The 27,276-nt window shown below is 50.1% G+C and overlaps 1 protein-coding gene across 1 annotated transcript in view; it reads left to right on the top strand.

Annotated features, from left to right (window-relative positions):
• Positions 1-23,863, top strand: part of ZNF185 (zinc finger protein 185 (LIM domain)) — a 29,630-nt gene extending 5,767 nt beyond the window's left edge. The window contains exons 6-27 of the mRNA XM_009880820.1: positions 647-721; positions 1,355-1,435; positions 1,886-1,954; positions 3,195-3,278; positions 5,351-5,395; positions 5,778-5,921; positions 7,619-7,708; positions 8,598-8,696; positions 9,902-10,000; positions 10,674-10,787; positions 11,457-11,552; positions 12,824-12,904; positions 13,114-13,215; positions 13,677-13,832; positions 15,360-15,473; positions 15,740-15,835; positions 16,992-17,093; positions 18,599-18,667; positions 20,728-20,808; positions 21,171-21,273; positions 21,865-21,963; positions 23,462-23,863. Of these exons, the coding sequence (XP_009879122.1) occupies positions 647-721; positions 1,355-1,435; positions 1,886-1,954; positions 3,195-3,278; positions 5,351-5,395; positions 5,778-5,921; positions 7,619-7,708; positions 8,598-8,696; positions 9,902-10,000; positions 10,674-10,787; positions 11,457-11,552; positions 12,824-12,904; positions 13,114-13,215; positions 13,677-13,832; positions 15,360-15,473; positions 15,740-15,835; positions 16,992-17,093; positions 18,599-18,667; positions 20,728-20,808; positions 21,171-21,273; positions 21,865-21,963 (1,999 nt within the window). The 3' untranslated portion in view covers positions 23,462-23,863. The remainder of the gene's footprint in view (positions 1-646; positions 722-1,354; positions 1,436-1,885; positions 1,955-3,194; positions 3,279-5,350; positions 5,396-5,777; positions 5,922-7,618; positions 7,709-8,597; positions 8,697-9,901; positions 10,001-10,673; positions 10,788-11,456; positions 11,553-12,823; positions 12,905-13,113; positions 13,216-13,676; positions 13,833-15,359; positions 15,474-15,739; positions 15,836-16,991; positions 17,094-18,598; positions 18,668-20,727; positions 20,809-21,170; positions 21,274-21,864; positions 21,964-23,461) is intronic.
• The last annotated feature ends 3,413 nt before the right edge of the window (positions 23,864-27,276 follow it).

The following is a 27,276-nucleotide window of genomic DNA, read 5'->3' as shown; positions in this document are numbered from 1 at the left end:
CGCCGTGCTGGCCAATGGAAATGTTTGCCCTAGGAAGGAGAATCCTTCTCTGTTTTCAAGCTGATTCATTTAATTTGGGACTCAGCTCTGTGTTCCTGCTCTGAGGGCTGGCCTGATGTCAGGCGGCGGCATTATTAGCTTTCTCTGCCACTCTGGTCCTTAGCAGGCCCGGCAGGGAGTCCAATAGATGAGGCCTTTCCGCCCGAAATGCTTTATTTTCAGGATGGAGGAGCTGCCTCATGAATTTTGGTAGCAATTGAATTTTGAGGCAGGGCTGGGAAGCAGTTACCCTCCGTTCCTCACAAATTACACACACGCACATAGTGAAATCAATTTGGGAATGCACTGAACTGTAATCTATACATTTGGGGAAGTGGATTTTTAGTGCGAGCTCAAACACCGGGGGTAGAAACAGCTCCAGTTGTGTTCAATAGGAAAAGCCATTTTCTAAAGACTGAGTATTTCAGCAGAAAGGCAGATACGAGTCACAGCGGCGCTCAGGGAGTCCTTGTGAGGTTTGGCCTCACTGCCCAGGAAGCAGAGACAAGAGCTGTGGGCCAGAAAGCAGGATGTATCCCCCCAAGAGGAGAAGGCACCTAAAAAATCGTCTGTCTTTAATGTTTTGTTACTTGGATTTTTTTGTCAGTACTAACGGGCTAAGAAAAACCACCGCTGGGTCTTCCTGGAATGAGTCAAAGACAACAGCAGTGTCTCCATCCAGGTAAGTGTTGTCTTGGACATCTTTTGGGGCTGTATCAGCCCACATGTAGCTGTAGGTCAGAGATTTCTGCGGACACCCCTCCGGGAGGTGAAATGAAGCGAAGTTGTCAGCCTTGTGCATGGGAGACTTTCCTTAGATGCAGACAGCTGTTTTAAAAAAGGTTTTGTCTCTGAAATCCATGTTATGTCCTGCAAGGATCTGACAACATCCTGAAAGAAGTGCTCAAAACCTGGAAGGAAAAAACCCAAACGTGCTGAACTCTTTCTCACCAAATATGTGGAGGGGAATGATTTTCAGTTGCGTTCAACTTCTTCTGTTTGATCGAATTCACGACTATAGTATGAAAAAATGCTGAAACAGTCTTCCACAGCACTGCAAACAGCGCTTTGGTTGCTGACCGTGTTCGGTTTTCTTCTTTGCATGTTGTTGGCAGAAGGTAGATTCTTTGTAGATTCCTGGCAGTATCAGTGGTTTTAATTTAAAAATTGCTTCTGATAAGATGACTTTGTAAGTGAATGTATTAAAAACAGTGATGTTTGTTTTCCATTTTACGGAACACTTCAATGCAGGAAGATTCTGGCCAGCTGCAGTTTGTTCAAGAATGACAGCTTCTTCCTTTGCCTTCTCTTCCAGCCCTGAAACAGGCAGTAAGAGCCAAACAACCACATCCTTGAGTGAAAGTTCAGAGAAACTCTCCCCTTCTACTGAAATCAGGTAGGTCTGATGGTCCTGCGTCACCCTGAAGCTCCACGAAGGACAGGGAGGGGCATGCTGCCCTGGAGAGCTTGGCTCTGCTCCGTGGTGTTTTCCCAGATACACGCGAATGTTCTGGACACACTGCAGTCACGGAGCGACAAATGCTATAGCACAGGGAATCTCAGAAAGCAGCACTTTATAAAAGCATTAGCAATCTGGGAGGAAATATACCCAGATGGAAGCTGTGGGCCTCCCACAGCTTGAACATTACGCAGTTCTTTCTGAGGAGAATATAAGCCCAAAAACTGCAGACCTTTCTATCTCCTAAACCGATCAGCCTTTCATGTTAAACCAATCCCCGCACTGTACGTAGCACGCTTCCAGCAAACACCTTGCCGTACGATTCCGATGCCGCGCCTTGTGTCCCCTCATCCCCCTACCTAATCGTTCTTGCTGGTTTGCTTGCAGAAATGGTGAAAACAGACCGGCCGCTAATGGGAAATCCTCATCTGAAACTGTGTCACAGCGTGGGGACGGGTAAGCAGTTGAGAAAGGCTGCTCTGTGCTGCTGAGCATAAGGCGTAACCCTGCTTTTTGCTCAGAAATAGCATATACCTGCTGGTGGTCTCAAACAGATGGGATCTCTCCAGTCATGCTCCTGGGCTGCTCTCCAAGAGCATCATCTGCTGGTTAGGCTGCAACTCGTCGGTTTGCTCTGCTCTCCCTTCACCTCCCTCAAGGATTCTCCTCTTTGGCTCAGTCCCTAGAGAGTCTACTTCATGCATTTTGCTTTTTTTACCGCTCCAATTGCCCTCCCACTGCCGTTCCCTGGGGAACTTCTTCCACCTACAATGGGTGTGTTGAAGCTCAGTTGCTGGTGGCTCCTGCTAACGGTGGTTCTGGTCCTCTGCACCCTGTAGAAAGCCTGAAGGGGTGGCTGAACGACGGGAAAGTGTAAAAAGCTCTGTTGTATGGACAACCCAAGAAAAAAGGAACTGATTTGGAACCTAAAGCCATGGGTACAGGTGCTCTACCTTTTGCTCTGTTGTGCTTAAGCAGCTGCAGAAGGCTTGGATTCTGCAAACGAGTTTCTGTAGCATATGCAGTTAATTGCAACTCACTCTCCACCTCCATTAGTGTAGATAAAGCTAGAAACGTTCCCAAACTGATACCTCTGGCTGAAGCAAAGTCTAGAGTGCTTGAGAAAAGGTGGAGGCTGGGCTATTGTCACGGTCATTCAACTGAGGCCCATAAATATATCCTCGTGTGTCATCGCAGGGGCAGCCTGATTACAACGCACTCTTTGTGCTTGGGGTCACTTGGGTCACATAGCTGCTCCTAATTGTGAGTTGGTCTCCCAGAGAAATTAGAGGATGCCTCATTACTTAAGCCACCTAAAACGGGAGAGAGAGTAATTGGCAGGGAAGGAAGGAGACAGACGCGCAGCTTGACAGCTCTGGGAGAGTGAAAGATGGGCGTAGGGTCCAGCTGGTGGACCCGTAGGAAGGCCTTTCTGGCCCGTGAGCAGAGAGAGAACAACTGTCGTGGAGTACTTATGCTCACCGGAGCAGAGGGGTCAGCAGTACCTCGCTGCAGGGAGCAACGCATCCCTCCAAGTAACCCAGGAGCTGCCAGGCCCCCCGGCTCAGAAGCTTGGCCCTTCCCGTCCTGATATATCGAATTAGCCGCCTTTTGGGCTCCTCCTAACTAAATGTTCTAGGATGATACAATATAAGTGCTGTAAGGTCCTATCTCACTGGCATTTTCCTTTTTCTAGTGACAAAGCTCTTAAGGAAAAATCTGAGCCGTTCCCATGGGATGAACCGGCCCCCAGAGCATCGGCGGTTTCCACCAATGGAAGGTAGAGTTAGTGTGAAATTCCTTTATTGACTTGAGCGTTGTGCAAATCATAAACTGCTGCTCTTGAGCTGTCTGGAAACTCTGAATGGATATTTACTGATGGAAATGCACAGTTCAATCTGTGCTTTGCAGAACTGCAACAGTTTATATGAAATTTTATTTAAGAAGGGGGAAAAAAAGAAAACATTACCCTCTTCAATAAAATCATCTGATATTTTATTCCAGGTTTTTACTTTGTTTCTATGATACAAAAAATAATCACTTTTGTGGATCAGTTCTACATTTTCTGGGTTTATTCCCAAATGTAAACCAACTCTGGAATGTAATTTTTGGGTTGTTTTTTGGTTTTTTTTACAGTATAGAGAGGCTCACAGTCCATGTATCTCTAGGCCTCCACCTTCCTGTTTACTTTTGCAACAAGAGACCCCCCAAAAAACACCCAAAATCCAAACCAACCCTCAAAACCCAAACACAAAAGGAAATTGCACATCCTGTAAACTGTCTGGCAAACAGTGTCTGAAGGGGCCTACCAGAAAGCTGGGGAGGGACTTTTTACAGGGGCATGGAGTGATGGGACGAGGGGGAATGGCTTCAAACTGAAGAGGGGAGATTTAGATGAGATATTAGGAAGAAATTTCTCACCGTGAGGGTGGTGATCCCCTGGGGCAGGTTGCCCCGAGAAGCTGTGGCTGCCCCATCCCTGGAGGTGGTCAAGGCCAGGTTGGACGGGGCTTGGAGCAACCTGGGCTGGGGGGAGGTGGCCCTGCCCAGGGCAGGGGGGTGGAACGAGATGGTCTTCGAGGTCCCTTCCAACCCAAACCATTCCATGATTCTATGATTCTATGAAACCAAAAGGTTCAGTGACGAGGAAAAGTTGTACCCTGACTCTAAGGGATTGTGGAAAGTAGTTAAAGACTCCATAATCCCAGGCAGTACAGTGTAGCTGAGCTGGTTGTTGTCTCCAAATGCTCAAATGTCCACCATCACCGCTCTGCTTGCCCTCTGTGTGTACGAGAGTCGTGTGCCCCCAGCCCTCCGGGATGTGTCCCTCCCGTGGGCACCAGCGTTTCTGCCATGTGACCAAGCTGACAGCCAGTGGATCTCCTTAGCCTGGGCTTCACACTGTGCTGCTCCTCACCACTCTCAGTGGACTTTGTGGGAGGCACAGCTCCCTCTCTAGAAAACACTGGTTTAATTTGATCTAGAAACCTCTGTGGGTCTGAGGGTCATAGAATCATAGAATTGTCTAGGTTGGAAGGGGCCTTGAAGATCATCAAGTCCAATCATCAACCTACCACTGCCAAACCACCACTAACCCATGTCCCTCAGCACCACGTCCTTCTCAGCAATCCGCTGACAGCGACTAAACCAACTCAGTTCCCGCCTGTTCTACGGCAGCATGTGGCAGTCTCTGTCGTAGCTCTTTTCACAGCTTTTCCAGGGAGTCTGCACCCTCACTGGGAAAAAAATGGAGATTTACAAATCAAGAAAGGTTGCAAACTGGGAAGAGCAGTGGTTGTGCTTCTGTCCTGCCGGAGAGGGAGGAAAGACATTGCCCCTGTGGTATGCAACAGAGGAGAAGTTCAGTGAGAGCTGTTTACCCATGTGCTCTTCACTGCCCACAGCCTGGAAACACGAAAATAAATGTACGGTTTTGGATCAAACACCTGAAATTCCCCATTTTGTCAGCTCCCCTGAGACAAGCCAGAGGACGTCAGGGCCGTTCCTTCCCTTCTGTGCGCGCAGATGGAGGTGCCTGTGTGGCAGCTGTGGGCTCTAGGATATCCCACTGGTTTTGGGAGAGTCCTGGCTTGAATTTCCAGATGACTCCATGCCACTGACATCTGTCATATGTTGATGATGTTCAGAGTTAGTAAACGCTCTTTTGTACTTCATACGCACTGAGTTTCCCCAAAGTTTCTTTCCATTTTACCTGTAGAAATATACTGAGGAACACCTCTGGGAAGTTTTAGGGATTTCCTCCTCTCTCTTTTATTAAACACATAAGAAAATAATTGTAGAACATTACCCAAACCCAAGATGTTTTCTAACGTTGGTTTCTCTCCTTTTCAGTTATCATGAACACACAGAAACCAACAATGGATTTTACCCACCAAAGTAAGCGTAAACCTATTACCAGTGCAAAATTCACCTTTTTTTTGGTCTCGATTTTAAAGTGAGAGGGGTCTTTTCCTGACCTAGGACTGCCCTAACACATGTGTTCTGGGAGCAGGACTTGCAAAGGGGGGGTGGACCTGATCCACCAGCTCAAAATGGGCCGAGATCTTTCAGCTTCTTTCCTTGCACCAGCGTGAGTTGGTTGGATTTATGTCTCTGCCCTTTGGGTCTGCTGCAGGAAATTTACTGAGCTGAGCGCGAAGGCGGAAAAGATGTTATGTGTGAGACAGGAAAATCTCCTGTTTGACATTTTTGCTTCTTGCTCTGTTCTCCAACTTGCAAAGCTTCCTTCTGTGATCCATGCATCTCCCTCTCTTACCAGGTCCAACGCTGGTAGCAGGGACAGACCCGCAGATGCTACGGACAAGCTGCACCGTCAGCACGAGACCTCTCGGTACCTGCGTGATGCAGAGTCTCAGCCTGCAAGGTCAGGGCCTGGCGCTGGTACTCACAGTGCTGCTCGCAGAGGGCAGATGTTGGGGGAAGAATACATAATTCGTCCAGAGTAGAGTTGGAGGCAGAATCCAAATTGGGCAACAAAGCAAGGGGAGCCAGAAAATGCCAGGTGGCTAAACACTGGGGACAGCATTCTTTCTGTTCACTGTTACACATCAACTTCTTTCCACAGAACCAGCCTGGGAGCAGATACAGCGGCTTTCTCGTTGCTTTCAGCATTGATCTCAAAAGTGTCTCCATTCCACATGCTTTTTAGAGCGTGCTTGCTCCCCTGACAATGTCAGAGGCGCAGAGTCAGGAAAGAATTTCTGCTGTTGACAGCAAACACACTAATCTCCCTGTAGCTGTTTTCTTCATAGAATCATAGAATTGCCGAGGTTGGAAGGGACCTTTAAGATCGTCAAGTCCAACCATTAACCCAACCTGACAAAACCACTTTCTAAACCATGTCCCCAAGTACCACCTCTACCCTTTTTTTAAACACCTCCAGGGATGGCGACTCCACCCCCTCCCTGGGCAGCCTCTTCCAATGTTTGATAACCCTTCCAGTGAAATTTTTTTTTGCTAATATCCAATCTAAACCTCGCCTGGCATAACTTGAACCCATTTCCTCTCGTCCTACCACTTGTCACCAGGGAGAAGAGGTCAGCCCCCACCTCTCTACCCCCTCCTTTCAGGTAAGGTCTCCCCTCAGCCTCCTCTCCTCCAGGCTGAACAACCCCAGTTCCCTCAGTCGTCCCCCGTAAGACTTGTCCTCCCTCACCAGCGTCGTTGCCCCAGGCTGAAAACCACTCACTTACTTTAGTCCATTATTTTGGGACTTGACTCCATGTATTGGCTTACCAAAGGACTCGAGTTGAGCAAATCACAGAATCACAGAATTTTCAGAGTTGGAAGGGACCTCTAGAGCTCACCCAGCCCCACTCCCCTGCTAAAGCAGGACTGCCCAGAGCACATTACCAGGACTGCATCCAGGTGGGTCTTGAAAACCTCCAGAGAAGGGGACTCCCCCACCCCCCTGGGCAGCCTGTGCCACTGCTCTGTCACCCCAACTGTAAAGAAGTTTTTTTGTGTGTTGGAACGGAACTTCCTCTGTTCCAACTTGTGCCCATTGCCCCTCGTCCTGTCACTGGGAACCACCGAGAAGAGTCTGGCTCCATCCTCCTCCAACCCACCCTTTAGATATTTGTAAGTAGTAATAAGGTCTCCCCTCAGCCTTCTCTTCTCCAGGCTAAAGAGTCCCAGCGCTCTCAGCCTTTCTTCATAAGGGAGATGCTCCAATCCCTCAATCATCTTGGTTGCATGTCTTCAAACCTCCTAGCTGAGGTGAGGAGGATCACAAGGCTCCCAGTAATATGGTGTAAATCCCAAGACCTAGAGCTGCTGCTAGTACTGTAGGAACGTCTTCCCCAGAGTTATTCATGTTGTACTTTGTCCCAGGTGCCTGATCCTGTGACAGGCCAGAAAAGTCTTGCATCCAGCCGAGACGCGTGTCGACTGAGGCCAAGTAACTGCATTAGTTCCACTAACAGCCTCTATTCTTCTTCATTAGAGATAGTGAAAATGTGGCTTTCTGAAGCAAAATCAGTTCTCTGAGAAAATTACTTTCTGTTTTATGGTCTCATATAAAGTGCAGTGTTGTTATTTCATACAAGTCCCCCTTGAAGCCTTTGGCAAGCTATCAAGCTGTAGATTCCTTCTTTTTTTCAACAGGTCTAGCGTGCAGTCTGATGTCCCTTTTCCTCCTACTGAGAGAGCCCCTCTGCACCTCCAGGACACAGAATCTTCCTTGAAAAAGTAAGAGTGGGGTAAATTTAGTGGGTGTATGAGTAATCCTGAGGATTAAGGGAAATCGGAATGGGCAGGCCCAGAAAGAGGCTCATTTTCACAGCTCTTGTCCCAAGGATGAAGGCAACTGTGCTGAGGTTTCACAGAATCACAGAATCACAGACTGGTGAGGGTGGGAAGGGACCTCTGGAGATCATCTAGTCCAACCCTCCTGCCAGAGCAGGGGCACCTACAGCACGTTACACAGGACGGCGTCCAGGCGGGTTTGGGATGGCTCCAGAGGGGGATCCTCCCCCCCCTCTCTGGGCAGCCTGTGCCACTGCTCCACTACCCTCAAAGTAAAGAAGTTCCTTCTCATGTTAAGATGGAACTTCCTATGTTCAAGTTTATGCCCATCACCCCTCGTCCTATCACTGGGCACCACTGAAAAAAGACTGCTCCCATCCCCCTGGCATCCTCCCATTAAGTATTTGTAAGTATTAATAAGATCCCCCCTCAATCTTCTTTCAAGGTTTCAAGCGCAGCTTGCAAAATAAGCCAAGAGGTTTGCATTGTAGCCCTCCTCCATCTTCTTTGATATACATGCCAAGCACTCCAGCTTTTTTTCTCCCCTTGGTGCTTGTGTGCTTGGTGGGATTCAGTCACTACCTTCTCATTCGCTGATAATCAGTGAAATGCGACAGTGATGCTGCAGTGGCAGCACGGGAGCTGAAAAGCAGCTGGAATACACTGAAATGCAACTGTAGTCGAAATAGGGTCCCTAGAGAAAAATCCCGGTGCGAGACAGTGAATGGTACAGACTGACACAAGCCCTGCCTGGTGGGTAGACGGTATTCACGAGTGCAAGGATTCCCGTGCCAGTCGTTAGAGATGTAATTGGCTTTTCTTTGATTATCAGGTCTGTCCTGGGCTACGGGGAGAGAAGCAGCAGTCAAGAGAGCGGATACATGAGTCCCGAGGTCCCAGCGTACAGCAAGTCTTACCGGAATGAAGTGATGTGAGGACTCGGGGTGGTAACCCCCTGTTTGCTAATATGTTCTTTCTCATTGTTGAACGCCTTGGAAACACATTGCTCAGGAAATACCGAGCACGAGAGCAACAGCATAATAAGGGCCATTTGTCCAAGCGGTTCTAAACTGCTCCTCTCTCCAGCTGGAGTTTAAATCCCTCCAGGGATGGGCACTCCACCACGGCCCTGGGCAGCCTGTGCCAGTGCTTGACAACCCTTTTGGGGAAGAAATTTCTCCTAATATCCATCCTAAACCTCCCCTGGTGCAACTTGAGGCCATTTCCTCTTGTCCCATCGCCTGTTCCTTGGGAGCAGAGACCGACCCCCCCTCGCTCCCCCCTCCTGTCAGGGAGCTGTCGAGAGCGAGAAGGTCTCCCCTCAGCCTCCTCTTCTCCAGGCTGGACACCCCCAGGGCCCTCAGCCGCTCCTCACCAGACGTGTCCTCCAGACCCCTCACAGCTCCATTGCCCTTCTCTGGACACGCTCCAGAATCTCAGTGTCAAGACATTGTCTTGTCTTGGATATCGCTTTTCCAAGCGATTCCCTCAGAGTCCATCTCTGTACTCCGCACGCTGGAATGACTCCTTCTCCAGCAGGTCCAACTCTTCTCTGAGAAACAGCAGCGTCGTTACTCCAAAGGTCCAGCGCAAAGTCAATGTGCATCCTGAGAAAAGGGAGTTGGAGCTAGGGCAGGGGGAGAGGAAGCTGTGTTGGGTGGTGTCATTGCAGACACTGAATGAGTGAGTCTGGCTACAAAAAACTTCAGAATATTGGACAGGGAGAAACATTGCAAATTCAGCCTCGGGTATTATCAGACGCTGTGTTAGGTGTGATGACTGTCCTGGCATACACATCCTGCTCTTTGATACAGCCACAATAAATAATCCGATACCCTGCAGGTCTACTTTCATGGCTCGAAAGCAGCATGTTTGTCTAGAGAAAACATAGTATGCACTGGTATTTTGAAGAGCTAATTTCAGTGTGTGAAAATGTTACTGCTTGAGCCGTTCATTGAATTCCAAGCAGTTAAGCAGTGCTTTGCGCCGTGCGCTTCGTTGCGCTGGTTACAGCTTAGCCCTTGGAATATCCTCCACCGAAGCCTTGTGACTTTCTTTCTTCTCAGTGTGCATTGAACTGAGCTTTCAGGTGTTTGTGCCTGGCAGCCACGAGTGGGGTTCCTTCTCTTTTGCCAGCTCTTCCCAAGATTTCAAAGGGGGGAACACCCCTAGAGAAAGGGGGCACGAGAGCACGCGGGCCTCGGATGACTATAAACCGGAGCTGATCCAAGAAGGGTAAGTGGTTGGCAGGACTCACCCACAGTATCTATTCACTTCATAATTCTTTATGTCTTACTCTGTTCCCACTGTGACTGAGACCACAGAACTGCTCCTCTGCTTTGCGCCCAGGAGTGCGGACTTTATAACAGCACGTTACAGCAGGCAATCCCGCCCGTACTGATGGGAGAAGCCGGCTGGATGAGGTTTATTCCCACAGTGTGTGAAGTCCAAGGGACAGTTTCTGCACTGACAGTGTGTGACATAGGTCCTTTGGCATCAGCACGGTTCCCTTGGTACTACAGCGGCAGGCAGTAGCTTCTGCTGCCCAGAGACTGCCCCAAGTACTATCCAAGCATTTATGAATGCTGCAAAATCATGTATGAGTGTGTCCTGAGGTGTTAGAAGCATCTCTCAGTCCGAGGAATTCTGACACGAGTCCTTTCTCCTGTGCCTAACATTTTCCTTCTGCAAGTCTCGGATGAAAGGCCATTAGCCGGGATCCCGCCAGCTAGAATGGGATTTGTACGCGTGATTCCCATCAGATCTGGTACCAGGGCAGTTTGGAACAGCTCTGGCCAAGCAGTGTCTCCTGGTCCCTGCCTGATGGCTCCTGTCCAGGGAATGGATGTCTACCCACCCCAGCATGGTTTTTTTTTAACACTGCCTTAAGCACAGATCTTTATTTTAGGTTTTTGGAGTCAACCAACCATACTGAGAAGGGACAAGAACCTCCTGACCATGACGTTCATCCAGAGCCTCCCAGGTCGAAGGAACATACTGAACATGAACCCAGCGCAATTAGGTAAGGATAGTTACCAGTTACCCCCCCGTCTTTTCCTGTAGGATGAGGGTTAATTCCTTGCGTGTCTTCCCCCACCTACATATGCTGATAAAATCTTCTCCCAGGCTCCCTTTTTGTCCCTGATTCTAGTGCTGTTTCTACTGAGTGAAACTTTTACCATAGTTTTATAGGAAAGCCTGGGAGAAAGCATCCTCATTAGCTGGAGGGATCAAAGATCTGTCCAGCTGGATGGCGAGGAGTTGCTGCCTAGACCTTAAATTCGGAAGCAGAGGCTGCCTCTAGAGACATATGCCAATATGCAACCTAATCTGGCGTGGGGTAACACCTCCGTGGTAACGCTGGGTCTCATTTCTGAACTTACCCAGTCAGCGTCAGGTCTCAGGCTCTGCTCTGGTCACTGTGGCACAGGACCCTTTTCCTTCCTACCGACCTGTGACTCCACTGCGTTTGCGGTGGCTGTCTCGGTGCCTTCAGCCTTCCTCCTGCAAAACAGTGCTAACGGTCCAAATGGAAGGACTTTGCGGACTGATTTCTTTGCTTTTGTCTGTATTTTCCCCCTAAATTTGCAAAGTTGAGGTTCTTGGTCAAATTTGGCTTCCTCATGCATGAGTTTCAGTGAGGAACCCAGCTTCAAATCAACTTGTAAACCAGACTGCTCTTCTCCTCCAGGTCCGTGCCACGCTCTAAGGACAGCGCTAGTGGGAGCACGGACGTTAACAAGGGGATATCGCCCTGTGTGCAGAGCGAAGAAGTTGCTTCAAGAAGGCAAGAGAAATAAGGGGCTTGCTTTTTTCTGCTGAGAGAACATGGGGAATTTACTGCGGGTGGTTCTGGAGAAGGGACTGAGGATGCTGTGTCTGGGGTTAGGAGTCACCAAGCTGGGCTTTCTTCGTCATACAGATACATAGTGAGTGGTGGGAGAGCAGAGCGTGTGATTAGGGAGGACTGTGGAGGAGGGAGCTCAGGAAGGAGCGCTGGGAGGAGCAGCAGGGAGAGAGCATTGGTGTCAGTGTCCTGTTCTTCGGACAAACGGAGCTGTCCTGGATGTACCGCAAATACTCCATACTGTAGTTCTTCACCACGCTGGGGGGCAGAAGGCACTGTTCCCAGTCCCCAGGGATGTGAGCGCAAGTCAGAATGCTGAAGAAAAAAGTTAGAGAGAAGAAAACTTCCTCTTTCTCTCCGGCACCCCCCAGCAAAGTGACCAAGGTGGATAAAACTCCATCCGTTGCCCACTCCATGCCTCCCCCACTCCACAGACTTCCTTTGGTAAGCCCTCAAGCTTACCAAGTTACCGAGTGAGATGCAGAGTCCTGATCTGAGAGTCTTAGTGCTTCCAGGGGCAGTGACTTTGGATCAGACTTACCTGGGGAGCAGTCAGGAGTGTTTCTGTGGCGTCACTCCACTCCAAACTTGGGAGTTTTCTCCTGCTCTTTACAGTAATTTGATTTTGAGTCTGAGCTCCTGGACAAGCACGTCTTCTTTAGGCACTTAGAACATCCCAACCTGAGTGGGAATCTATAGCTCAGTGACCATTAGTGTTTTGCCAGAAGTAAGAATTTAAGGTATCTACCTTTGCTGCAAAGGAACCAAAATAAATTGATCTTGCTTTCACTTGGGTGACTCGTTTTCTGGCTTACCCCCGTAGTGAACTAATCAAATTAATGCCGGTGAAGGGAAGACCTCAACTAGTAGCAAGTAAAGTGTAAGGACTGCCTCCTCTTTCATCAACCTTAATGTTTCAGGCCAGGATCTTTGAAAGCCTTTGAGAATTAATTTCTTAGAGTCTAACGAAATGCAGTTTTGATGCAGGAATCCAAGCCAGTCTCAGATTTTCTATGGGGTATCAGTATTCCCAGAGGGGTTGGTGTGCTGCTTTTCTTTCACATCTCTTTGGATTATCTGGCATATCCCCCCATAGGGTTATTGTACTTTTCTTGAGACAGGAGATTCACCTGGGGTTGCACCTACATCCTACAGTAATTCTACGCACAGTGGCACTTCTGCAGACTATAATTAGTCTTCTGTCTCGGCAGGTCCAGCTCCCTACCTAGAGGAAGCAGCATCGCTGCTCCAGAGACCCAATGTGCGAATGAATCTGACCTGTGCCAGGACAGGTACGGAGCCGGGGGACCGGGCACCTCTTTACCGCTGTCTCGCACATCTTGTCTTCTCCCTCTTGCCCTGTCCAAAGGGCAATGCTCATTTCTTGGCTACTGAATTTGGAAACCAACATCATGATGATATTACTGCGTTTACTCACCGCAGCGGGCAGGTTTAGACACAACTGCTAAAGCTGCTCACAGGCTTTTTCCTCCCCGACCAGGATCACTCCAGCTTATGAAGAACAAACCTGCCCCACTGCAGATAGTCACCACGAGAGCCCGGGAGACTGGAGACGCAATGAGCCTAGCCCAGTGGCAGCCAGGTACAGTGGGACTATCCCTTTGTTTCTCCCCATCGATGGCTCTCAAATCCTCAGACTTTGCCATTACTGCTTCTTGATGCAAACTGGCCGAAGTCCTGGACCTATGTCAACTTGCCCAGTGTGTGCTAATACCGACAAAAGGAATATTAGGTTTAGGATTCCACCCGCATACGGTTGTTCATATTTCATTTCAGTTATCGAATTAACTTAGACGACTGCTGAATCTTGCAGCATTTCATTGTGCTGGGAATTCAGCTCATATAGGTGAGGGGAAGTAGTACAGACCTCTGCGCTCCCCCTGACCTTAAGAACATATTAACAGCATGGTGTCCCACGTCTTCCTTACTGCCAGCAGAAAGAGGCGTGATCCAGCCTCGGCAAATCCTGAACACTTGTGGGAGCTGGTCATAGCAAATCCAGTCATTGCCTTTATGGTCAAATTGGCTCTAATTCTTTAACAGGTCCAACTTCAGCTCGAAAGAGAGTGCGCTCAGTGCGTATGAGACCCAGCATCCCATGCCGCTGTACGTGGACCGCCAGCCTTTCAACACCGGTGTGTCAGCACCCAGTCACAGGATACCGTCCTACGTAGACAGCCAAGTATTCAGCACCAGAAGGTAATGGTTTGGGGATGGGATGCAGAGACAGGGAAAGCTGCCGGCACAGAAATATTTGACAGAAACTCTGGTCCAGGTTGTACGATCACTGCGTCACGAAGTGAGAACACAATTTTGTTCCCAGAGGGAGCAATGCCATTCCCAGGTCTCACAACACACGGAACAAGATAATTTTTGGACCTGAAGGGCTGAAGAAGAGATTCGGGAGATCTGAGTTGATAATTGCTCTGTAGCACTGGAGAGTTCTTGGCTGGTTGTATTCAGACCACCTACATGGTGCCTGGAAACCTGACAGATGTGTACAGACCACATCTGCTTCTCCTCTGTAACTGCAGAGATGACGATTCAGGAGCAGTCTGGTTTTTTTATTTCTCGTGATCCACAATGACATAAGAGAGAAATTGTACACTTATATACACTATTTATCTATATATCTACGTTCATGTGATCTGAATGTAGCCTTCACCTCTTCTAGCATGTCTCAGAAAGCTGGTGTCATTTGCTTTTGGAGGCATTTGGAGACTAGGACTAGAAAAAAAATGGGACAGACCTTTTATTGTACTTCACAGCCTGTTATCACCCCCTGGCACTGGGCGCTGCTGACATAGCGCTCTGCAGTGCAAGAAACTCGCGCTTCATTCCTGCCCTTGGGTTTATATCATAGACCAAATGCATGTCTTGCCCAGAGGAGGATTTTTCTCATCTTATGATAAGCTTAGCCCGTCCCTCTTTCTCTCTTTAATGCAGCATTGATTTGCAGTGTTTTTCAGCATTGTTTAACATCAAGTTATACAGTTGCCTGAAGCTTTAATCGGGATCAAAGTGTTGATATACAACATAAACATAATCTGCGCCCCAGGGCACTTGCAAGAAAAGAATGACCATAAGCTATAAGCTCATTTTCTCTGTCGAAAGAGCCTGAGCTCTGCCCACAGGTTAAAGCCATTTCCGATAATGAGTTCTGTCTTGGAAAAGTGCAAACGTGCAGGTCTGACGCCCAGATGGGCCAGCTGGTCAGCAGTTCTCACGTGCAGATGATGCAGTGGTGGTTTTGGTGAGTGCTGAGAAGGGAAACAATATTGAAGACATATCCATTGATGAATGGCTTCGGCTTTACTCTGGAGTGTTAGATTTTGAGTCTGCTTTCCTCGCCTCAGGGCTTTGTTTGTGCGCTGCAGCTGCAGAACTGGCGCAGGTGAGGTGGGCAGAGCAAAGGGAGAACGCGCCGTGATAGTCACTGCTGAGACCAAATATTAGTTAGCCAGTGTGGGGAACCCTGGTCCAACGTCAAAATTTTTCCCTGTGAGGGCGGTGATCCCCTGGGGCAGGTTGCCCCGAGAAGCTGTGGCTGCCCCATCCCTGGAGGTGGTCAAGGCCAGGTTGGACGGGGCTTGGAGCAACCTGGGCTGGGGGGAGATGTCCCTGCCCGGGGCAGGGGGTGGAACTAGACGATCTTCAAGGTCCCTTCTAACCCAAACTATTCTGTGATTCTATGAATGTAATCAGGGCTTTGTGCTTCCTTGCCAGACCTACCCCAGATTACGAAGGGAGAGTTTATGAGGGGAGAAGCAGCCCTAGGAACAGCAGATATGACAGCGCTGGTGCCAGGGGGCACTGTGAATTTAACCCCACAGCCGGACGGTAAGAAGTCAAAGGGAATCCAGACTCATTAACCCAAAGAACACCCCACAGCTACATTTGTTCAGTATCTGGAGCATCCTGACCCACTTCTTCCTAATTCTGTGGGCCTAAGCATGTGCAGCGAGGTGCTGTTTGCGTGGATGGCTGTGGTGCGTGGGTGATCTTGATGCTAAGCAGGGAGGCATTTAGCCAAGATTCTCACCACTTACAAGAATCCCCCACGTGCTCAAGTTCAGTGCTTGAGATTGTATCACTTCCTTTCGTAGCCACGACTCCCTTCCCAGAGACACCACCATGTCCATGTCCCAGAGAAGCCACAGGGTGCCGTTCTACATGGACAGCTTAAACTATAACAGCACCAGGTAAATGGGTAGTCTTGATGGTTGTGAGGGAAACCTCCACGAAACTGCTGTGGAAGAGAAGCTAGGAAGCAAAGCCAAGCACTGAAAGAGAGATGAATGGTTTGGGAGTGGATGTGTGATGTAGAGGCACAGAACTACGCTTAAACCATTCCTAGCAAAAGCTACCCAGCACAGGGTCTGTGATACATCCGTCTCTGGTCTCTGGGGGCTTTCCACCATGTGGGGTGCCAGAACAGAGTGACAGGAGAACAAAGGGCTGGTTCCTGGCTCCCCTCCCCTGACCAGAAATTGGCCTTTGCAGAGGCTACGGAAGAAAAAAGAGAGCTAAAAGCAAAGAGAGATGTCGAGAGAGATGATTGCTATCTCCAGAACGTCGATGATTAACTGTCTGAACTGGTCCCAGAACAAGGCTTTTGGAAGGGGTAGGAGGTATCCAATATGGAATACTGTTACTCTGGGCTTTCTGCACTCCTTCATGGCGGCGTCAGTCCATCCCCTTGCGGACTGACACCGTACGGAGGCACCAGTGTAGGTCTGAGTGTTGGATCTGTAAACAGGAGTATGTTGTGGGTGTGAACAGGAGGCACAAGATCCTCGGATAGCCTGGGACTGGGTCCAGGCGAGATCAGCCTCATCCCTGCAAGGCGAACTTAACAGGCCTCATTGCGGAGCCGATAGTCAGAGCTGTTTTCCAAAGACATTTTAGTAGCCATAGTTTTGCCACCTTCTGCCTTCTGCAGCTTTTGAAATTATTAAGTTGGGGATAGTTATGTTGGACTTCGGCCAATATGTCCCCACCTCCTCCTCTCCTGCAGTATGTCGTGTGCCATTTCTCTCCGTGGCTGCTCCCGTTCAGGCTCTGTGGTTCACTTCTGGTCTGTACTTGAAGATCTTATTTGACCTTTTCTTCCGTGGCCCTATAGATGAGACTTTTCCGAATCACTTCTCCAGGGAAGCAGTACTGTTATTTGGCAGATGTAAAAAGAGAAAGGAGCCCTTTTGGTCTGTGATAAAGATGGATTAATCTGTACGGTTAAGGGCCTTAATATCGCACCCTCCCAAACTAAAAGTAGTCATATGTCTTTCCTTGGCTGCCAGCTTGGCCCATGTCACGCTCATGTTTCCAGTGCCCATAGACTTTTCTCTCTCTCGCCAGGCTTCTCTCAAGTTCGAGCGAGAGGCTCTGCGGTCCGATGGTCACCTTACCGCACCACAGCCCAGCGGCCTCTGGGTACCAGCCCGATTCCAGCACTGCCGGGTAAAGAGCAATGAGTGGTCCTGGTCCTCCGCTGCAATACGCGGCCATCCTGGGTGGTGAAGACAAGCCGGGCTTTGCTGCTTGGCATCTGGGCCACGGGACATGTCTCGGCCACTTCTGGCTAAGAGCACAGACATTGCCATCGTGGCCAGAGCCACCCAAAAGGGAGAGATGATGGGATGGCTACTTTTCTCCAGGTGCCCTTTATTAGAGACGAGGACATAGCACACTGTATGAGTTGTGTCTTTTCTCTTTAGCGTGGCAAAATCATGAATCCTCCATAACCCGTTGTAGCTGGAGGGACACGACGCAGCTCCTCACGCCACGCACACTCATCACAGGTGCGGGGCTCTTGGAGGACTCTTTGCCTTGTGGTCACTCAGGAGCAAGCGAGCAGACTACAGCAAGCGTATCAGGTGTCGGTGGGGCTGGCACGGGACCCTGCTCTGTCATGCATTACAGAAAATAGCGTCCCATCGCGGTGCAGCTGGCAACTCAGGGCCGTGTTCTGGGATTTGTGGTTTCCGCAGGCTCCACCTCAGAGGTGAAAACTGCTGCACAGTTTTACACAATTTAGAGAGGGGTTTCGAAGCGTTGAGAGGTCAGCGTAGGCTTTGGTGGGCTAACCTGCGTCCTCCTGGCCTTGCTACAGCCTGCTTATTGCAACACCTGTCTAAATAGGAGACTCTCATCTGAAACACTTGACATGGGAAGTGTCTATGCTAAGTTTTTTTTTAAAAAAAAAAAGGCTTTTCCTTTCTTTCCTTAGCTGTGACATGGCTTATTTTGCCCGTATAAGAAAAGAGGATTAATCATAGCTTATAGGCAGCAACGAAAATGCACCATGGAGAAAGAGCCTGATTAGTTCATTTCATGGCTGTGGGAAGAGAGCCGGTGGGCACAGTGTCTCCCCTCGATCTGTGACAGCGCTGCAGACACACAGACAGATGGGGGCATGTCACTCTGAAATCAGAATTTTAAAGAGGGAGGAATATGCGAGAAAGGTCAGCTCTGTAAGCAAAAAAAAAAAAAAAAAAAAATCCCCCAAACAAACCAGTAGCAATTTATAATGGATGAAAACGCTGGAGATATTCCAGTGACAAAACAGCCGCTGTGAGTAGTGCTGTGCCAGTAGGGCTTTATGTTAACGGGCAGAACCACAAGCTCTCTAAATACTTATTGTGTGCATAATCCTGACATGATTTGAAAAAGACTTACCCTTGCAAAACAGGGGATAACTGGATGAAAGAGTTGTATTATCCATCCCATTCTTTTTAATTACCTTGATTTGTTTTGGTGGGTTAATTAGAGGGGTATTTTGGGTGTTATTTAGCAACAATGCTTGATGCTCAGTATTTATTCAAGAACAACAGCATCTCGCTCTGTCCCTTTTCATGCACGCGTTGCATGTCCAGGCGCACACATGTGGTCCTTTGCGCTGTCTCTCATTAGCTCCGGTCTTTTCTAATGCAAATGCTTCTCGTTCTCTTTCCATCCATTCCTAGAAAAGGGGTCCTTTTTGTGAAGGAGTACGTGAACAGCAGCGAGTTATCGGCCTCCCCGCGCTATGGCAGGTATGAGGAGCGTCCAGAGACGGTTGTGTGTCTACATACATGTGCAAAGCAACAGCGTAGGGCTTTGCCAGCTGACAGGCACCGAGCACGCTCCCGAGCTGGAACAGTTCGCACCGCGTCAGCATGGCATCGTGCCTGAGCTAATTAGCCCTGGAGGGATTATTAACATGGGGTGGGCAGAGAGTTTTGCTAAGGCAGCAGTGCCGCGCTGGGGACCCAGACGGATATCTCTGCAATCCCGCTGTGGTGGCAGGAGGACCTCCATCCCACAGCCCCTAGCGAAGGGGAAAACATCACCTCTGAGCGGGTTGGCCTCTAAGGTGGGTGACAGGATGAAAACACCACCCTGCAGTTTTTTAGGCTGCGTATTTGGCCCTGTCAGGCTTCACTGCGCATTTGCACATATAAATGATTGGAATTGGTGAGAAAAATGTGGAGGTTGAGGGTTCTCACTCAAAAAAGTTATTGATGAGTTAGTAAAAGTTAAAAGATGCCATTTTCAAGCTTCAATATTCAGTTTTTCGTATGCTGCTCAAAGGCAACTAAGTAAAACTACTCCAGATTGACTCTACTGTGACTGAGAGCAGAATTTGGCCCTCTGTATGTCGTGCTTACATTGATGTGGCAGACAGCTAAACCCAGCCTGATGCCTCCCTGCTGGCATTTATCCTCCCTCGGTGCTGTGCTGGCATTACCGTGGTAGCTGATTACAGACCCCGTAAATCTCCAGCCTTTCCTGGAGGTCGGCAAAGCAGATGTCAAGCAACCAAAGATAAGCGTATTGCTGCGGCGTCTAAGAAACACAGGCGCGCAGAAGGCAGAGAGGGAACACTCAGACTAAGGATGCGTCCCCTGCCTTTTCCTGCACATTAGTTCAGGATTTGGGAGTTTGGTAAGCAGTGAAAATAGCCGCTAATTTATAGGGTCCGTATGTGACCATGAGGACCCCAGCGAGGCCAGAGAAGTTGCGCTGATGAGTGTATTTGAAGCAGGATTTCACAGGTCGCCGGTCCAGCAGCCGGCGCAGGTTTTTCCCCATCTCTTCTAGCAGCCAGTGGGAAAGATGTTGGTCCCCGTAGTCTGGGTCACAGCCTGTACACGTCCCAACTCCAGACCTGCTGGGTGACAGGCTGCGGGCCCGCGGGCAGCGGAGCCAAGGCAGCCGTGGCCCTCCCTGCCAGGGGAGCCCTTGCTCCCCCTCCTCCTCTCCTGCTCCCCCTCTTTCTATCCCTGCTCCCAGCCCACCCAGTCTTGCCTTTTCTGCCATTTTAAGGAGACAGCCTGGCTGACAGAGGGGTCTGGTGGCTGGCAGGGAGCAAGGGGGTGGGAGCATGTGGTTGGGAACATACTGGAGGGGGGGAAGAGAGCGAGAAGGAGCAGTGTCTTTCCCTTTGCTTTGGCAAGGCTGTTAGGTCTTCTCAGCCCCCTCCTGAGCTGCATTTGACGAACCCTCGTGTGGGACTAATGGCTCCTGACACCCTCTGCTCCTCCTGGTGCAGAGGACAGGGCTGCCGTGTCCCTGTGCCACCTCCCTCGGCCTCAGGCTCGAAGCGGCCCCGTTTCAGGGTGCGTGCGCCGGTTTTCCAGCCACGCTGCCCACATCCTGCCTCTCCCCGTGGGGACGGCAGCAGCCAGACATGTTTTTCTCTGAATTTAGGCAGTGGGGCCGCCAGCTCTGTGCTGTCTCTGCTTAGTCTTGGAGGTGCCTACTCCTTGCAAACCTCATCTGCCCGGCTGAGCTCAGAGCAGGCTCTGGGTCTGTCCCAAGGCACAGTGGTTGTGGTGTGGAGCAGCATAATGTCACCCCCGTGGAGAATGTGGAGCATGAATACAGCAGAGATGGTGATACTGCTGCTGACAGCCCAGCTCCCCCAGTCAGCGCAGCCCTCACTGTTAGGGAAATGCCCTTTCAGAGCTGGTTAGGAAGGACCAACCTTCTCTCCAAGGAACAGGCAGCGGGGACGTTGCAATTAGGACTTTACGTTAATGATTAATGATTCCATCTGAGATGCTTTTCCCTTATATCACTGTCAAGTGCTGATATTTCCTTCTGTTTCCAGTGGCAGCCTTGTGGATTTGACCGATTTGGAGAGAGCATCCTACAGCCACCACAGCTACCTGTCCGGCGCTCCCCTGCAGAGGTAGGACAGGTTGGGGCTGCCTTGGGGCTTTCAGCAAACTGTTAAGACAGAAATGACTTTAAGGTTTTGCTTTTCTGGAATATCGATATGTGTTTGGTGAAAGAACAGCACGAAGTGAAAATGATCTTTGGAAAATACAGTGACGTTGACTCAAAAGGTCTGTAGTGCCCTGCTGTTGTGGTCTCTGCATCCCTGGGATAGCACACGTCCCTCCGTACTGTCACTTGACACAGTCAAACACATGCAGAAGCAGGTAGCTGGTGCAGAGCGGTGCTGGTGTTAGGTCAGAAACCTCTGGTACCAGCGCTAGGACTGGAAGCAGCGTGTGTTACGGAGGAATTCACTCTCCTCTTCCTTCACAGGTCCAGCGAACCTGTTTGCACTTACTGCAGCCGTGAGATCCGAGACTGCCCTAAGATCATAATAGAGCATCTTAACATCTGCTGTCATGAATACTGTTTCAGGGTAAAAAAAACACCTTAACTACTGCCTGCCTTCTACGTGCTGCTGTGAAATGGAGCGGTGGGAGGAGGAATCTTGGTGCAAATTCTGTCCTCAAGCTTTCAGAGTAGCGTATATCCTGTGTGCCAAGTGCTTGCATCCACATCGGGACAAAAAAAAAATAATCATGCTGTCACAGGTGTTGGTTTTGTCCCTAAAAGTTTTTCAGCTCCTCATACAAATGCATATAAGAACAAGGAGAATTCTTTACTGTCATCTGATAGAATAGCAGCACCCTCCTTCCTCGTGTCCCTGTCCTTGTGGCAGACTTGCTGCTTTGTGGCCTTTGTGCCCCGGTGCAGGTTTTGCTGAATCTCCCAAAACTCGCAAATTTTACGAGTCAAGTCTGTGGAAATGGTGAGTGTGGGAGGAGGAAGCCTGCAGTGGTGGCTGTCTGTTGTAGAAAAATTTAGCCTCAAAGGTCACTGCTTTGGCATCCTCACACCTTTATAACACGGTACAGAGGCTGTTCGTTTCTCTCTCCCCTCCGTGCTGTCGCTGCTGCGTGGTGCTTTGGTTACTGTCCAACCAACCACCCTGTTTTCCCTTCGGCAGTGTGGAATTTGCCACAAAGCAATGGGAGATCTTCTGGATAAAATATTCATCCACCGGGACATTGTCCACTGCGACAAGTGCTACGAGAAACTCTTCTAGGTGAGTGCCCCTTCACCGTGTCACCGTCAATGGCTGGATGAGAGAGCTCATGGAGTTTACTGAATGAAGAGCATTTAACCCTCACATTTACTGAGTGACCCATACAGGGATTTTCCTGTGGCTTTCTAGCGGGAAGCAGTGACCCTTGTTGCAGAATTAGCCAGAAACATGCTAGAGCTGCTCCCAGGGGTCTTGGTTAGAGCCAGAATCTCTGGCCATAATGTGATAAACAGGCTGTGTTCGCTTCACGTGGGGGAGACAAGCGGAGGGCTGGCTTGAGTGATGAGAGACGTGTCCCTTAGAGGTTGAGAGTCCTCTCTGAAGGTAATTAAAGAGTTCCTCCTTGCCTCCTGGGCTAACCCGCTGCTGGGGGTTGGGGGCTGTTTGCAGCTGTAACGTTCCTCCAGCAAGGAGGCAGCACGTCAGTGGCAGGAGCAGTTACTGCTTTACGTAAAGATCATAGAATCATAGAATGGTTTTGGTTGGAAGGGACCTTGAAGACCATCCAGTGCCACCCCCTGCCCTGGGCAGGGCCACCTCCCCCCAGCCCAGGTTGCTCCAAGCCCCGTCCAACCTGGCCTTGACCACCTCCAGGGATGGGGCAGCCACAGCTTCTCGGGGCAACCTGCCCCAGGGGATCACCGCCCGCACAGGGAAGAATTTCTTCCTGATATCTAAATCTCCCTTCTTTCAGTTTGAAGCCATTCCCCCTCAACCTATCACTCCATGCCACAGTAAAAAGTCCTTTCAGCTCTCCTGGAGCCACTTTAGGGACTGGAAGGCTGCAATAAGATCTCCCCGGAGCCTTCTCTTCTCCAGGCTCCCGCAACTCTCCCAGCCTCTCCTCCCAGCAGAGGGGCTCCAGCCCTTGGAGCATCTCCGTGGCCTTCTCTGGCTCCACTCCAACAGGTCCATGTCCTTCCTATGTTGAGTACTCCAGAGCTGGACGAAGTACTCCAGGTGGGGTCTCCCCAGAGAAGAGCAGAGTGGCAGAATCCCCTCCCTCCTGATGCAGCCCAGGATACGGTTGGCCTTCTGGGCTGTGATCACACATTGTCGGCTCATGTTGAGCTTCTCATCAATCAGCACCCCCAGGTCCTTCTCCTCAGGGCTGCTCTCCATTCTTTGAGATGAAAACCACTGGGAAAGCTAAAGAGTTGTACGCTCTGTTGACAGATCAACACGGAAGTAGGTTGCATATGGTTTTGTTTTGTCTGGTTATCTGGATGGGGCAGGAATCATCACAGTGGCAACCCGAAACCCTGCCACTGCCCTGGGATTATAAAAAGGGACCTCCTTTCCTGCCTCCTAGAGCAGGAGGGAAGGGGGCACCTGCCTCACTGCGTGCGCGGCAGCTTTGTTTGCCGCTTAATGCAATGTGACTGGCTAGCCTTTTTCGTCCCGTTCCTCCACGTTCATCTGCTCCACTGCCCTCTGAAATGCAGCATTCTGCGTGGTCCCCAGCTCCTGCCCTCACCTTCTCTTTATTTGCTTGCAGGATTTTGCGAAGCTGGAGGAGGCAGCCAGCGGAAAGTCCTCAGCAGCAGCACGTATCGGAATATACCTAGCAGTTCCTGACCGGCTAAGATAGCAGAATTCCTGCTCCCTCCTTTCCTCGAGTTATTTTCCCTCCCACTGCCTCATCACAATGAATGAGTTTAACATCCGCTAGTTTAGGCTGTCAGCTGCACACGAGACGGGTGCCACTGTTAACAAGATAAGGCAGTGTCATCGACAAAAGATAAGTGGGCTGATTTTCCAAAGGTGCTGAGCCCCTCTGCCTGTCTTTAACTTCATTAAGATTCCAGAGCGCTCCCTGTGTTGGAAATCAGGCAGAGCTTCTTAGGTCTATCTAAGCTAATTGCAAGAAACCTTTTTTTACTTTTCTTTTTTTTTCTTTCATTTCTGCAATCAGGCTGCAGCTTAGCGCGTGTGAGCTGGCACAAAGCAAGCAGATATGAGAAGTGTTAAACACTAAATTTGGATTCTGGGGAGGGTTTGACTTTAGTTCTTAGCAAAAGCCTATTTCTGCTTCTCTCACCCCCAAATTCTGCCCAGAAATAGCTTCCGCCTGATTTCCATTTGCTTTCCACGGGCTTTCGGCAGCACTTGCAGACTCACTTTACTCTAATTGTGTGTCAGCTTTAATTTCCCTTTCCTGCCTTCTCCCTGGTGGATTGCTGCAGCAGCATGTGTCTCTGCTGCCTGTTTGGGGAGATAACGCTCTCTTTCACCTGGTGGTTTAGCTCGGCCTCTGATGGTAGGTGTCTCGTGGCCATACAACATGTGCCAGAGAATAGGTGTCTCAATTGCCTCTCCTGACAAGGAACGCTGCTCGACTGAAATCTGAATTTCCCCCCGCCTCTCCAAGGCTTGCTGAAACGCCTCTCTTATCGCTGTAAATTATTTACATCGCAAATGCTCGCTCACAAAATTGAATTTCTAGCGAGAACGCTGTACTTGCTAAAAGTCAGAATCGCATCATTTTAGCCCTTAATTCAGATGCTGAGAGGTCGAGAAAGCTGAACACCGAAACCTGGAAGTCAGCCTTTATGCCTTAAAAAGTACAGCTGTGAAATGTGGCCGGAGAGTTTTTCTCCTAGAAAGCATTAGGAATGGCTGCGAAGCGCCCCAGTCAGTTCTGTAGTAGCTCTTACATGGAAATAGGTGATGGCAAAAGCTCTAACGCGGACTGTTGTTGGCTAGATAAATTCTTCATGCGCTTGGCGATGGCAGCTGGCACGCACGCTGAAGCTTAGCGAGTTAGGGTTTTACAGCACAAGTGCCGCTTAGCTTTTTTTTAGGCCACTGTACCAGTTATTTAACCAAACTATAGGTACGACCTCAGAAGCAACTCCACGAGGGGAACTCCGGGTGAAAGCAGTAACAACTCCGCTACTGGCAAGCTTCAGGTGGAGAACTTAAAGCCGCGCCTGCCACAGGGGATGGGGCAGCTCCGTTCCGAGTGTGCGCGGTACGGCCGGGGGACCAACAACCCCCTGAGTGCCCCGTGGTCACGAAGGTGCGATTTTCAAAAATGACTACTGATTTTGGCTGCCTGCGTTTCCAAGACATCAAGATGTTATGGAGACATTACTTTCTGAACAGAAGAGGGTCACAAAGCATCTCATCTCCCCAAATCGCTGATTTCTGAAACCCACGGCCAGCGGTTCCTTACTGGTACCTGTACCCGTGGTGGGGTGCAACTGGTAGAGCCAGTCTGGTACACGTCTCGTGATGCCACAGTCGAAGGGGGATTGTTGAAAATACCGAAACGGATGGGCCTGTAATCATAGGTGCACTCGGAGAAGATGATCTGCAGAAATAACTTATTCACCGGTTCCAGAGTTCCTGATGGGTACGTGGCCTTATGGGGAACAGGATTTGTCCATTGTATGTTTTGCACCATCTCTCCTCGCCACTGCATTTCCCCGTAGCAATCGTTCCACCTCAGTATACAGCTCTTAATAAAACAGTCCTAGCACACGCGCTGCTGCCTCCCCTGCGTCACCATGGAACACGCTCCTGTTGTGGGCCCTTTGGCCCGATGGTCTCTGTCACTTTCTGCTTCTCTGACTTTACCCATCAGTAGTGTCAGTGCATGCTCTGTAGGAGGACGTGGCAAGGAGACAGAAGGTACCAAGGAGAAAAGGTATTCTCCAAGGAGGGGGTGGGTTCCGCAAACGGCCTCAGCAAATTATGTGATCTGATGTTCTCCACACAATTTAAGTCTGGTTGTTCTAAAAACCTGCTGTTACCTGGGGAAAAGGGAGCCTCCATCCACAGCGCAGCATCCTAAGGGTGCTAGCGGGCCCCGGTCTGACAAACCGCCCCTGTTTCCAGAGAGGGGTCCGGGCTGCTGCTCTCGGAGCTCCTGCCCGTCCCTTCTTCACACATTTCCTAGGATCAGGCTGTGGAGAGCTGCCGTCCCGCTGACACCTGTGTGTAGCATCGTCACTAAGGACTGGATGGCATTTTTTGCCCCCCACAAAGACATGTATCACCCACAAGGAACCTGCAGCGATTCTTAAAATAATACGCTTTAATTTGTTTTGGCCTGAACCATTTCACACAGAATTTTACACAGAATTTTCAGAGTTGGAAGGGACCTCTAGAGATCATCCAGTCCCACTCCCCTGCTAAAGCAGGACTGCCCAGAGCACATTACCAGGACTGCATCCAGGTGGGTCTTGAAAATCTCCAGAGAAGGGGACTCCCCCACCCCCCTGGGCAGCCTGTGCCACTGCTCCGTCACCCCAACTGTAAAGAAGTTTTTCCATGTGTTGGAACGGAACTTCCTCTGTTCCAACTTGTGCCCATTGCCCCTCGTCCTGTCAGTGGGAACCACCGAGAAGAGTCTGGCTCCAGCCCCACCCTTTAGATATTTGTAAGCAACAAAGTCCCTCCAACCCACCCTTTAGATATTTGTAAGCAACAAAGTCCCTCCAACCCACCCTTTAGATATTTGTAAGCAATAATAAGGTCTCCCCTCGGCCTTCTCTTCTCCAGGCTAAAGAGTCCCAGCGCTCTCAGCCTTTCAAACTTTGGAGAATTGCTGGCCTATCCCTTCCTGCTCCACCCGCCCGAATGAAAAAATGAATTATTTAAAGATGTAGATATTTCTTTTTCTTCGTATCCCCGGGTATTTGTGGAGACAGGGTCATCTGGACTGGGGGTGTTGATTGATGAGAAGCTCAATGTGAGCCGGCAATGTGCGCTGCCAGCCCAGAAAGCCACCCCCATCCCGGGCTGCATCCCCAGCAGCGTGGCCAGCAGGGCGAGGGGGGACTGTGCCCCTCCGCTGCGCTCTGCTCTGGGGAGACCCCCCTGCAGTGCTGCCTCCAGCTCGGGGGGTCCCACCAGCAGAAGGACACGGAGCTGTTGGAGCGGGGCCAGAGGAGGGCACGGAGATGCTGGGAGGGCTGGAGCCCCTCGGCTGGGAGGACAGGCGGGGAGAGGTGGGGGGGGTCAGCCTGGAGAAGAGAAGGCGAAAAAGGGGAGAGCTCAGAGCCCCTTCCAGTGCCTAAAGGGGCTCCAGGAGAGCTGGGGGGGACTCTGGATCAGGGAGGGGAGCAACAGGACAAGGGGTGACAGTTCTAAACTGAAAGAGGGGAGATTCAGATTAGACATAAGGAAGAAATTCTTTATTGTGAGCCCCTGGCGCAGGGTGCCCCGAGAAGCTGGGGCTGCCCCAGCCCTGAAGATGTTCAAGGCCAGGTTGGACGGGGGGGCTTGGAGCAACCTGGGCTGGTGCGAGGTGTCCCTGCCCATGGCAGGGGGGGTGAAACTAGATGATCCCTTCCCACCTAAAAC

The sequence above is a fragment of the Charadrius vociferus genome, unplaced genomic scaffold (genome assembly GCF_000708025.1).
Source record: "Charadrius vociferus isolate BGI_N301 unplaced genomic scaffold, ASM70802v2 scaffold573, whole genome shotgun sequence".
NCBI lineage: Eukaryota > Metazoa > Chordata > Aves > Charadriiformes > Charadriidae > Charadrius > Charadrius vociferus.
This window is presented reverse-complemented; position numbering and strand designations above follow the sequence as displayed.